This window comes from Chiloscyllium punctatum, chromosome 11, assembly GCF_047496795.1.
Source record: "Chiloscyllium punctatum isolate Juve2018m chromosome 11, sChiPun1.3, whole genome shotgun sequence".
In the NCBI taxonomy this organism is placed as follows: domain Eukaryota; kingdom Metazoa; phylum Chordata; class Chondrichthyes; order Orectolobiformes; family Hemiscylliidae; genus Chiloscyllium; species Chiloscyllium punctatum.
In genome coordinates, this window is record NC_092749.1 from 27,523,980 (window position 1) to 27,536,332 (window position 12,353).

General features: G+C 40.1%; 1 protein-coding gene and 1 long non-coding RNA gene across 2 annotated transcripts in view; one reads left to right on the plus strand and one right to left on the minus strand.

Moving 5' to 3' along the window:
* Positions 1 to 770: 770 nt before the first annotated feature.
* On the minus strand, positions 771 to 9,125 carry LOC140482854 (uncharacterized). Its single transcript, XR_011961799.1, has 2 exons — positions 9,025 to 9,125; positions 771 to 1,197 (listed from the first exon to the last, which is right to left on the minus strand). It is a non-coding gene; the product is annotated as an uncharacterized lncRNA (long non-coding RNA).
* A 123-nt stretch (positions 9,126 to 9,248) lies between these two features.
* The window catches only part of adpgk2 (ADP-dependent glucokinase 2), a 40,966-nt gene continuing 37,861 nt past the window's right edge, over positions 9,249 to 12,353 (plus strand). Inside the window, exon 1 of the mRNA XM_072580547.1 lies at positions 9,249 to 9,423. Coding sequence (XP_072436648.1) covers positions 9,249 to 9,423 — 175 coding nt within the window. The remainder of the gene's footprint in view (positions 9,424 to 12,353) is intronic.

A 12,353-nucleotide genomic window follows, 5' to 3' on the forward strand; every position in this document is an offset into this window, starting at 1 on the left:
CTTCAAGGATTGTGGGGAGACTGGGGATATCTGGTGGGTCACTGTGCCTGGTTGGGAAGAGGGAACCCCTCTCTCAAGGACCCTTTCCACATCAGGCAAACCATTTACCTGGAGGCTTGCCTCTCATCCCCATGGGTGTCTGCTCCCCCTCGTCCATTTGTAAGAACACCAGCAAACCTTGTCTCTCCATCCGATGAGGCTGAACAACACTTACCTAGTTTTTGATTCTCAGACTCAGAATTTAGTGACTGCTTGTAATCTTGGTCTTGGCCCCTAAGACTACAGAACTGCCAACAGGGCTGACGTGGATGGCAGTGATGTGCTCTCTGCTAACTCTTGTCATGATAGAACAGTAGTTAACTGGATTGGATTTGTTCTGCTTTGTGTGGACAGAATGTACCTGGGCAATTTTCCCACATTGCTGAGCAGATGTCAATATTGTAGCAGCACTGTCTCAGAGCATGGCTTCTTCTGGAGCACAAATCTTCACTAGTTTTGGTGGAATGTTTTCAAGGCCAATAGACTTTGCATTACCAGTGCCTTTAATAGTGAATAATATTGGTTGAAGACTGACAGGTGATATTGGGGACCTCAAAAGGCAGCAGATTTGGGTCATCTCCTCTGGCTAAAGGTGGTTGCAAATATTTCAACTTGTCTTTTACTCTACTGTGCTGAGATCTGGCTGATTAATATTCTTACAGATTATAACACATTAACTCAGTTATCATTTCAATAATACCCTTTAAATAGGGACCAGTATTAAAATGAGCTATAAATGATGAACTTTTATTATATACAGTAAAAACACAATATTCAAAAAATTGTTCAGATGTTGGTTTTAATAGCTGGGCTAGCATGTAGTGCCTATCCTTAGTTGCCCTTGACATGATGGTGAGCTGCCTTCTTGAACCATTGCCATTAAGTGTTGATACACCCACATTCTGTTAGGGAAGGAGCTCCAGATTTTGACTACAGCACATAGAAGAAATAGTTGTGTATTTCCAAGTTAGGTTGCTGTGAAGCTTGGAGAAGAACTTGCAGATGGTGTTGTAGACCAGACCAAACTCCCTTCAAGTATATTAAGGACTTGCCTGGACTTAATGTTTACCTTATTGAAAGGCAAGTGTACGGTGCTGTGTTCCAGATGTAACTCAATTTACTTGGCTTCAAGCAAATCAAATTTTATTCTTACACTACCTTTAAAATACAAACAAAAGAAAGACGAATTAGTATAACCTCAACTCTATTGGAAAACTTAACAGAATAATATTTTTATTTAACTACTAAAAAGTAACTATTCTGATATAGTAACATCCCATAAACACACCCTTGACATGGGCAAAGTCAGTAAAACAGATTGTCTTACAAGCAATTCTTAGTTAGAGACAAAAGAAAAACTGCAGATATTTGAATCCAAAGTAGACAAGCCTGGCTTGCTGTGTTCTCCCAGCCTTCTGCTTTTATACCTTACATTCTGGCAGAAGAAAGAGAACTCAAGTTTTTAGGTATAAAAGAGAGAGAGAAATATAGCAACTTCCATATTAGCTTCATAAGGCCCAACAACTGCTAAAAGATAAACTAAAATCCTGGTTCTGTGGGAACCTGACTCCAACCATTCATGCTGCTTCTACTGTTCCAATTTTAAAAAAACCCAAAACATCACAAGTTGTTTAGTTAATTGGCTTGGAGAGAAGACAGCTCTTCACCAATGGCTCAAAACTTCTCTTCAAAACAGGAGAAAATATACCTCTTAAAACTGTTTAGATGTCACAGTGGTGGTGTTCCCCTTCATCTGCTACCTTTATCCTTACACATGGTAAAGGTCACAAATTCAAAAGGTGCTATTGAAGAAGCCTTGGCAAATTTCTGCAGTACATCTTGGAAATGACACATCCTGCTGTTTGTGTGTGTGGTTGAATGTTGGAAAATATGGTGTCAATCAAGCAGGTCTAGGATGGTGTCATGCATCCTGAATATTATCAGAGCTCTCATCCAGCTACGGGGAGTATTCTATCACTTTCTTAACTTGTGCCTTGTAATTGGTGCACAGGCTTTGGAGACAGTTGTTTGAAATGAGTTGTTTGCTGAAGTATTCCCAGTCTCTGGTCTGCTCTTGCAGCCATAGTATTTATATGGCTAGTCGAATTGAGTTTCTGGTAAATGGTAAGAGCCAGAATATTGGCAGTGAGAACTCAGTGATGGTAAAGCCATTGAATGTCAAGGTGATGGTTTGATCCTCTCTTGTTGTTGATGATCATTTCCGGGCATGTATGTGATACAAATGTTACTTATCAACCTTGTCAACTAGATATCATCCAGGTTTTATTGCATTTGGACATAGAGTGTTCCAGTATCTGAGAGGTAAGGAGTGGTATTCAACATTATGCAAATATCAAAGTCGACCCCCAACAACCATGAACATCTTCCTTTGTGCTAGGTGTTACATCCTGGGTGTAAACATTGTGGCTACAACAATAGGCCAGAAGCTAGGAATCCTGCAACAAATAACTCACCTACTAACTCCCCAAACCCTGTATTCCACCCACAAGGCACAAATCAAGAGTTTGATGGAATGAATTGTGTAGAAAATGTTTTCAGTGAGTAAATTGATTTTGTGAAGTTGCAAAATATAGTATGTTTTGCTGTTGTGTGAACTCTGACATGTGACAAAGATCTGCTATTATGATAATCAAACACCCGAAGTCCCACCCTCAAGATGAGGCATAGCCAAGATTAGATTAAGGTAAGCCTGCTACAAAAAGCCATGCTACTGATTCTCTTGCATGAAGAAAACCTTATGCAAGTATTCCACCCCTGACAAATGATTCTTGGATGTTAGGATTTTAGAAAGAATAGGATTGCACAGACATCGGGTTTGTGAACCATTAACTTGTTTATTAAAATACTTATTAAAAAGGAAAAAACCTTGAGATGTGTCTAAGTAGCATTACACAACACCTTGATTGGTTCAACTGAATTAAATCCCTCCATGATTTAACCCTTAGCTCTCACCCAAATACACACACTTCATCATGACATATTGCGTAAACCTTTACTGTAAAATCATAGGCAAACTTGTTTCTACCCCAGGCCATGCTCAATTCAGACCCCCACACACCCTGAATCTGATTGATAATCATATAAGCAATAATTGATGAGTTGAAACTTCAGCCAAAATATCCCTCAGATTTGGCTGATAACTTGCATTCCTACATATGATTGGTCCTTCCAATGTGAATTAGATGTCTGTGAGCCAGGTTTACCATTCTTGACCCTCCTTCTTGACTGCACTGATCCCTCTGCTCTCCCTACCAGACCATGATCACTATTTACAATCCTCAAAGCTGGTCCACCTTGTGTTAATTGTCATCCTGATTCAGGTTGACCAATCCTAACTCATCTTTAGAACGCAGTAGAGTGCTTTCAATATTATCCCCTTTTATAATGATTCATAGAAGGTTATCTCAGGATACAACAAGATCTTGATCAGATGGGCCAATGAGTGGGAAGAAGTGCTGGATGCTGGAGATTGAAGTCATAAAGTGTGGTGCTGGAAAAGCACAGCAGGTCAGGCAGCATCCGAGAAGCAGGAGAATCAATGTTTTGGGCAAAAGACCTTAATCAGTGCTCGATGTGAGTGAGTGGCAGATGGAGTTTAATTTTGATAAATGTGAGGTTCTGTATTTTGGTAAGGCAAATGAGGGCAGGAATTATACACTTAATGGTAAGATCCTAGGGAGTGTTGTATATCAAAGAGACCTTGGAGTGCAGGTTCATAGTACCTTGAAAGTGGAGTTGCGGTAGACAAAGTAGTGAAGCATTTAGTACGCTTACCTTTATTGGTCAGTGCACTGAATATAGAAGTTGGGAGGTCATGTTGTGTCTGTAGAGGACAATGGTGAAGTGCTTTTGGAATACTGTGTTCAGTTCTAGTCTCCCATCTGGAGGAAAGGTGTTGTGAAACTTGAAACGGTTCAGAAAAGATTCACAAGGATGTTGGTGGGGTTGGAGGTTTTGAACTATTGGGAAAGGCTGAATAGGAGGGGGCTATTTTCCCCAGAGCATTGGAGGCTCAGGGGTGACCTTATAGAAGTTTACAAATTCATTAGGGGCATGGATAGGGTGAATAGCCAAGATTTTTTCATCATGCTAGGGGAGTCCAAGGCTAGAGGGCATAGGTTTTATGGTGAGAGGGGAAAGATTTAAAAGGGACCTAATGGGCAACATTTTCATAGGTGGGTGGTGTGTGTATGGAATGAGCAGTCAGAGGAAGTGGTGGAGGCTGATATAAATACTATATTTAAAAGGCATCTGGATGGGTACGTGAATAGGAAGGGTTTAAAATGAAATGGGTCAAATGCTAGCAAATGAGATGAGATTAATTTAGGATATCTGGTCGGCATGGACGAGTTGGACCGAAGGGTCTGTTTCGAATCAAAAAGTGTGGCGCTGAAAAAACATAGCAAGTAATACCTGATACCTTTTGTGCCCAAAACATGAATCCCCTGCTCCTTGGATGCTGCCTGACCTGCTGTACTTTTCCAGTGCCAAACTTTTCCACTCTGACTCTCCAGCATCTGCAGTTCCTCTCATTCTTCAAAGTGTCTGTTTCCATGCTGTACATCTCTGTGTCTATATTTCAAATCGTGTTATCCTGTTGTTCATGCTGATCAGGATGTCTACTTGTATATTTCATGCAACATCCAGATATGTACTAAGTGGGATTGACTATAAGTGAAACAATGCAGTCCTTTCACATAAAAGAAACAGTTTGGACAAAATAATTAGCTCAGAATGGTTTTTAGATTATCCCCTGCTACTTGAAAATGACATGGCAAATAGCACTCCGCATCAGGATGGACAAAGGATTGAATTAGTCATTTCCCTCCTCAAACTGAATTCCACATAGCAGCAATGACCAGGTCCACCCCTGCTTTTGTGCAAAGGATTGCATTTTATTTCACAGTATTTATGCCCCTGGATTTTAGGATCTTAAAGCACATTCAAGCCATTTTTTGAAGTGTGGCATCATGAATGCTTCATATGCAATCATTTTTATGAACTTCGGTTTGAAGAATTGTTGACACCAGGACTTTTTCTTTTATAAAAGAGATAAACAATAGGACATAAATCTTATAAAACACAGCATTTTGGTAGTCACATATCCACAATGATTGCTCATTTACTAGACAGCTCCTGCCTGGGGTTACACCTTGTCAGGCTACAAGGTATATTTTTGCATATTGTTCAGAGTCATTGGTGATCAGTTTGTTGAAGTAAAACAGCTTAATTGCTTTTTCACAGTTTCTCAAAAAGAACCCTTCTTGTGGATCTCGTCTGTCGAGCAGTTTTGACATGAGGAAGTTGCCGAATATTGCTAAACTGCATCCAAAAATGTCCCCAGTGACAACTTCATGCATTCCATAATATTCACCAGAACATCAGACCGCAGTCACCTTGAACATCTCAAATGTAATCTGGTTTGTTTTCAAGGACTATGACATATTGTTCAGAAGTTGTTATCTTAGCTTTGTCCGTATGTGTGCTGAGTTATTTAAAGGGATAAAAATGTATCATTTTAAAATTACAAACTGTTCACTTATTTGGTTGTGAAAATGTAGAATTGTTTCCTTTCTATAATTAAATCAACAATCGTATTTTGGTCATCAGTAGCTTAAGTCTGATGAAAAGACATTTGGTTGAAACTTATCTTCCACAAATATGAAAAAGTAGTTTTCCTTTTACAACAATATGAGAAGAGAGGTATTGTATTTTCCATGACAGCAGTTAAATGATGACTGGCAGTTAATTGTCAGTTTTAATTAAATTTAAATCCAAGCAGTTTAATTGATTCTGAGGACGTTGCTCCAAGAAATTTACCAAAGGATGCCCAGTTTCAACTCAAAATAGATAACAGCCATATACGTGTTTCTCCTGTCTGGCATAACAACAAATAAAGTGGCTCAATGATTAGCACTACTACCTCACAGCGCCAGGGACCTGGGTTCAATTCCACCTTTAGGTGACCATGTGTGAGTTTCCTCCACGTGATCCGATTTTCTCCCACAATACAAAGATGTGCAGGTTAGATATTTGGCCATGTTAGAATTGTCCAGGAATGTGCAGGCTAGGTGGATTAGCCATGGAAAATGCAGGGTGATAGTGGGTCTGTGTGGGATGCCCTCCAGAGGATTGGCATGGACTCAATGGGCCAAATGGCCTGCTTCCATGCTGTAGGGATTCCATAAACAGGATTTGTGCATTTATAAATGTAACTTCCAGTATATGCAAGAACGCCATACTGCAATCCCAACTAAATCTTAAACTGATTTTCAGCATAATTCTTAGCACATTCAGAATTAGATTTCATTGTCTAGATTAGATTTCCTACAGTGTGGAAACAGGCCATTAGGCACAACAAGCCCACACTGATGCTCCGAAGAGTAACCCACCCAAACCCATTCCCCTACATTTACCCCTGACTAATGCACCTAACACTTTGGTCAATTTAGCATGGCCAATTCACCTGACCTGCGATTCATTTAATAAATGGGATCCAAAGAAGAATCAGATTTAAGGCTGTATATTCTTTTGAGTTTTGCAAGCACAGGCTAGCGGGGTCAGTTAGGTACAGTCAGTACTGCACTTTGTTAGTTGTGAACATCTGAAAGTTAATTTTTAAAAAAGCCAAGAACAAGTCTGTCTGACATGCAAATAAGTTATCCAGTATGCAAATTTCAGTACCAGTGTGATACCATATACTGTGGGTTGTCTATTCCCATGGGTGGATCACAGGAAATAGTATCTCCCTCTGGCTATTTGCTTGCAAAACAATCAAGATTCTTATACTGTACAGAAAAGGTTTTTTTCTCCTGTACACATTATAGGTGTTTCACATGCATCATCCTGATGAATTCAAGATGAAAATGTCTCTTTGGAGTAATAAATCAATAATCTGGTGATTATAAAGAAACCTGATTTATGGCATTTTTAATCAAATCTAGATAAACATGTGATCAGCCATATCAGGAAGCAGGTAAAATAATTACATTTCTGTTGTAACCTGTGGAGCTTAGTACTGGAGAAAGATAGTGCATACCTCCCATCTCAATTCGAACAGCTGTTGCAGTAGAAGGTAAGAAACACAGCAGCCAACTCATTCATGGCAATGTCGACAACCATGTAATGATTGGACAATCATTCTTCTATAGACAAACAATTTACAAAACTTATTTTTTGGTGCTGTTTTAATGAAAGATTAACTGGAGCAAAGGAGGTGTCACATGACTGTTCAAAGTCATACTCATTAATGAGCTTTACAGGGAAAGTGTTAGGAATGTCAGACTTCATTAAAGGTTATACTTTAAACTTTAGTTTTAAGATAAAATGGAGTTGGGGTTTAGAAGACAGTTATTCAGCATTTCTATTTGGACACAAGACTGATACACACTACCATGCTGGTGGACTCTGAAAGGGGAGCAGTCTTTTGAAAACTATTAAACCAACAGTATTCAAAGGTTTTTTTTCTCTGTGAAAACAATTTATTCTAAAAGGGAAGACAGACTGCAGGAGTGAATGAGAGAAGGGTTAAATCATTCCATTCAGTTGGCAGAATTGGACTGCAATTCAATAAGATGATACCATACTTGGGAGAACTGAGTGCAGAGGGGATTAGAGAGTTAGCAAGGCACTTGGGCAAAGATAAACATAAGATTTTTAAAAAGCAATACACCAGTTGATAGAAAATCAATTAAAATTGTTAGATGCAATAGTAAAAAAAATCCTAGAATGAGTTGCAGTTTTGGACTTAGGTTATTTGGAATACTCAAATCTGGAACCAAAAATGTGTGAATAAACATTCAGTAGCGATGAAAGCATTGGAGATAGGTACAAATGGGTGAAGTCAAATGTATAAGTAATGGTCTTTTGGAGGTCAGGAAACAGGAATTGAAACTCAATTTATCATCTAATAGGATGCCAAGGGATTCCTAAAGTGAGTGTGGGTGAGTTTAAAAGAACAGAAATTTTAGGTCATGAACTCCAAGAAAACAGATCGATTTGTGGAGCATCTGCCACCACCTTCCCTAAAACACACAAACAAAATCTTCCCTCACTGACCCAGGTTTATAATAAATTTCAAACTTCAAAATGTAGTCACAATGGAGAAAAATTGCAAAATAAGAGTGCACAATGTGAAGTACTGTAGAGTGAAAGGCAAAGATAATTGGAGCTCGTTTCGTTGTTTTTTGTCATTCCATGCAGTGGAGATTCTACGATTCCAACTCTTTGCAATCCAAAGGGTTATGTGCAATCCTAATTCTGACTGGTTGATAATGGAATTATATGCAGGGGGAGGGGGGCGAAAGAGGATTGGGGATTTGGGTGAATCGCTCCCTTTCAAATCAGAATAGACAGGTCAAGCTCAGCTCAGAACTATTCTGCATCCCCTAAATGTTAACTGATGAGCTGAGTGGTTTTCCTGTCGTTTTGGTTCTAAATTAAATCTGTCCCTCGCCACGTTGACTTTAACACGTCAAACCATTCAACGTGGAAACACTCTCAGCTTCTCCCCCCCCCGTTCTTGTTTGAAACTACAGGGTGATTAGAAACATTACACGCCTCCTCGGGAACAGGCTCCACTCAACTGTTAATCATTCACAGCCACGTCCTCCACTCCTCGCAGTCTCAGTACTTGGAGAAAACGCAACAAGTAACCAAAATAAAACAAAGAATGCGGATGCTGGAAATAAGAAACAAACAAAACATGAAATTGCTGGGGAAACTCAGCAGGTCTGACAGCATTTGTGTAAAGGGAAAATAGAATGAACGTTTCGAGTTCAACGACGCTACTTCGAAACTGACGATCTAACGTCCATACTCTATTCCCGCCCCTTGCCAAGATCTCATTGGAAAATGTCCACGTCAATCAGATAATTAGACCAAGGCGGCCATATTTCGAAAAGGACGAAACCAAGAGACATAATATATCTATATATCAGCTCTGAATCGAGCAAAATTTCTTACCCGTTAATGGTGTACGACTTTTGCGGTCCTGTGTTACAGTTAGGCTTTGAACAGAGTCACGTGGCCGTTTCCTGGGTGATCCCAGTGAAGGTTCGTTGGTAAAACCGTGTCTCGCGAGCACGGGTTCCGTTGCCTTGGTAACCCTCAGCCCCCACTGCTTGGATTTACCTACGGAGCACAGGTTGGACTTTGTTGTTGTAGTGTTTGCCAGCCGTCGGTCCGAGATGGGCCACGGACTAAAATGCGGTGTTGCCTTCTCGTTCTTTGCCGTTTTTGCTGCATTTTGGTATCGTCAGCAAGTGGGCAACGAGCTGGACTCGCGTTTGGAGACCGTGTTGACTTCGCTGCTGAAAGCAGAGAGGAAAGTAGACCTGAACCAGCGGCCCCGAGTGGCAGTAGGTAAGGAATCCGAGACCACCTTCACACAATATCTTGTGCACTCAGTAGTTGTCTATTAGTGAATAAAGAAAAACAGGTTAAAATGTCATACAAATATACTGTCAGTTTATCTTGTTCAACGTTTCTTATTTTTCAATATTGATGCAATTGTTTCACAGTCCTTTTGTCGCTTCATGGAATGTCTTTAAACGCCTACACGCTGCGCAAGTCTCATTTTACTTCTATTGCACATTCCTGACGGTCTGGATTTCTCTTGTGCAGATCTTTCGATCTCTGTTATATCGCCTTAATTTCATGTTTTTGTTTTATATACCAGCAGTGAATGGGGCATTTGGAGGAAAAAAAAACCTTCAGCTACTCGTTTGAACGCCCCCTTGTCTAAAGTAAAAAATGCAAATTCCTAGATGTTAGCTGGCAGGTTGCTCTGTAAAGAAAAAAAAGAAGTGAATCCATCTTTTCTAACCGAAAGTCGTGAACGAAAAGGCCTTATAAAATGAAGAAAGAAAATGGTCCACTTTAGTTGAATCACCAAGTGGAGATTAATGGGCTGAAGTGTTTCAAAACAATACAATACAAAATACACAATATCTCTAAGAATCCTGCATAAGCAAGCACTTCCTGTTTCCTGGTTTCAGAGTTTTTGGACATGTTTTTATGCCCTAACTTTTTTTTGGGTTGCTTTAGCTAAACAGGAGGTTTTATCAGAACAGTGTAAAAACCAGTAGTCGTACTGACGTCAGTGGTGGCTGAGGACAACCTGCAAGAGTACCAATTAAAGGGGAAACATATTCTGAGATGATAGTGCTGATTGGTTGGCAAGTGGATTCTTGTAGAAGTATTACCATGTGACTGTAAAAATTTAAGATTTTGAGTTGCATTCAGTGTATTGGAAGTTTTATATATGGATGTAGGTTTGCTAGCTGAGCTAGAAGGTTCGTTTTCAGATGTTTTGTCACAATACTAGGTAACATCATCAGTGAGCCTCCGGATGAAGCACTGGGTGGCATGGCCCATTTTCTATTTGTGTTTGTTTCCTTGGGTTGGTGGTGCCATTTCCTGTTATTTTTGTCAGGGGTGGTAAATGGGATCCAAGTCAGTGTGTTTGTTGATAGAGTTCCGGTTGGAATGCTATGCTTCTAGGAATTCTCATAAGTATCTCTGTTTGGCTTGTCCTGGGATGGATGTGTTGTCCCAGCAGAAGTGGTGCCCTTCCTTATCTGTACGTAAGGTTACCAGTGAGAGTGGGTCACGTCTTTTTGTGGCTAGTTGATGTTCTTGTATTCTGGTGGCTAGTTTTCTGCCTGTTTGTCCAATGTAGTGTGTGTTACAGTTCTTGCATGGTATTTTGTAAATGACATTAGTTTTGCTCGTTGTCTGTATAGGGTCTTTCAAGTTCAGTAGCTGCTATTTTAGTGTGTTGGTAGGTTTGTAGGCTACCATGATGCCAAGGGGTCTGAGTAGTTGTGCAATCATTTCTGAGATGTCTTTGATGTAGGGGAGAGTGGCTAGGGTTTCTGAACGTGTTTTGTCTGTTTGTTGGGGTTTGTTGCTGAGAAATGAACGCACTGTGTTCATTGAGTACCCGTTCTTTCTGAATACACTGTATAGATGATTTTTCTCTGCTCTGCGTAGTACCTCTGTGCTGCAGTGTGTGGTGGCTCATTGAAATAATGCCCTAATGCAGCTTTGTAGGTGTTGGGATGCTTGCTTCTGTAGTTTAGTATTATGTCAGTTTGCGTTGTTTTCCTATAGACGCTGGTTTGAAGTTCTCCACTGGCTGTTTGCTCTTCTGCAACATTTAGGAGTGGCAGTTTGTTGTTGCTTTCTCCTTTTTAGTGAATTTTATGCCAGGTAAGGGTATTATTGATGGTCTTGAAAGTTTTCTCTAATTTGTTTTGTTTAGTGATGGCAAAGCTTTCATCCACATAACAAACCCAAAGTTTGGATTGGATGGTTGGCAGAGCTACTTGTTCGAATCTCTGCATTACTGCTTCTGCTAAGAACCCTGATATTGGAGATCCCATGGGTGTTCTGTTATTTTGTCTGTAGGTTTTGTTGTTGAAGGTGAAGTGGGTGGTAAGCTTGATAACATTACCCTTGCTGATTAAGTTGGTGGTGTCTGGTTTTTGTATCTTTGGTTCTTCTAATAATGTAGTCAGTATTTCCTTGGCCAGGCTGATGTTGATGGATGTGAACAGGGCTGTTATGTCAAAGGAGACCATCATTTCATCCTCTTCTATCTTGGTGTTTTTGGTCTTCAGGAATTCTTGGTGGAGTGGATGGAGTGGCATCAGTCCTCAAATAAGTATTTTAGCCTTTGGTATTGCTCCTTGGCCAATCTGTAAGTTGGTGTTCCAGGTAGCAAGACTATGGGTCTGAGGGGCTCCTGGTTTGTGAACTTTGGGTACCATCTGGTTTAACTTTTTGGAAGTTGGTCTTATTTATTTCTCCAGATTTCTGAAATGTTTTGAGTAGGTGAAGATTTGTTGCTCAGGTTGTGGTTCTGGAGGTAGGTTTGCTTGCTGAGCTAGAAGGTTCATTTTTCAGATGTTTCATCACCATACTAGGTAACATCAGTGAGCCTCCAGATGAAGCACTGGTGGCATGGCCAGCTTTTTATTTGTGTTTAGGTTTCCTTGGGTTGGTGATGTAATTTCCTGTGGTGATGTGATTTCCTGTTATTTTTCTTGGGGGGGGGCGGTAAATGGCGCTAAGTTTTTATATATCAATACAAAGGGTCCTAGTCTTTTATAGACAGCACATGTACTCACTTTACCTGTGTCAACTCAGCAAAATAGGTGACAGCCATTTGATGATTCATTTCTCAGGGCACTGTCTTGATCGATCAATGTCATTCGTCCTTAACTGATTAATCAAGACATTGCAATGAGGATTCACTTGCCAATCAGTTGAGCACTTTACCAAAGAAT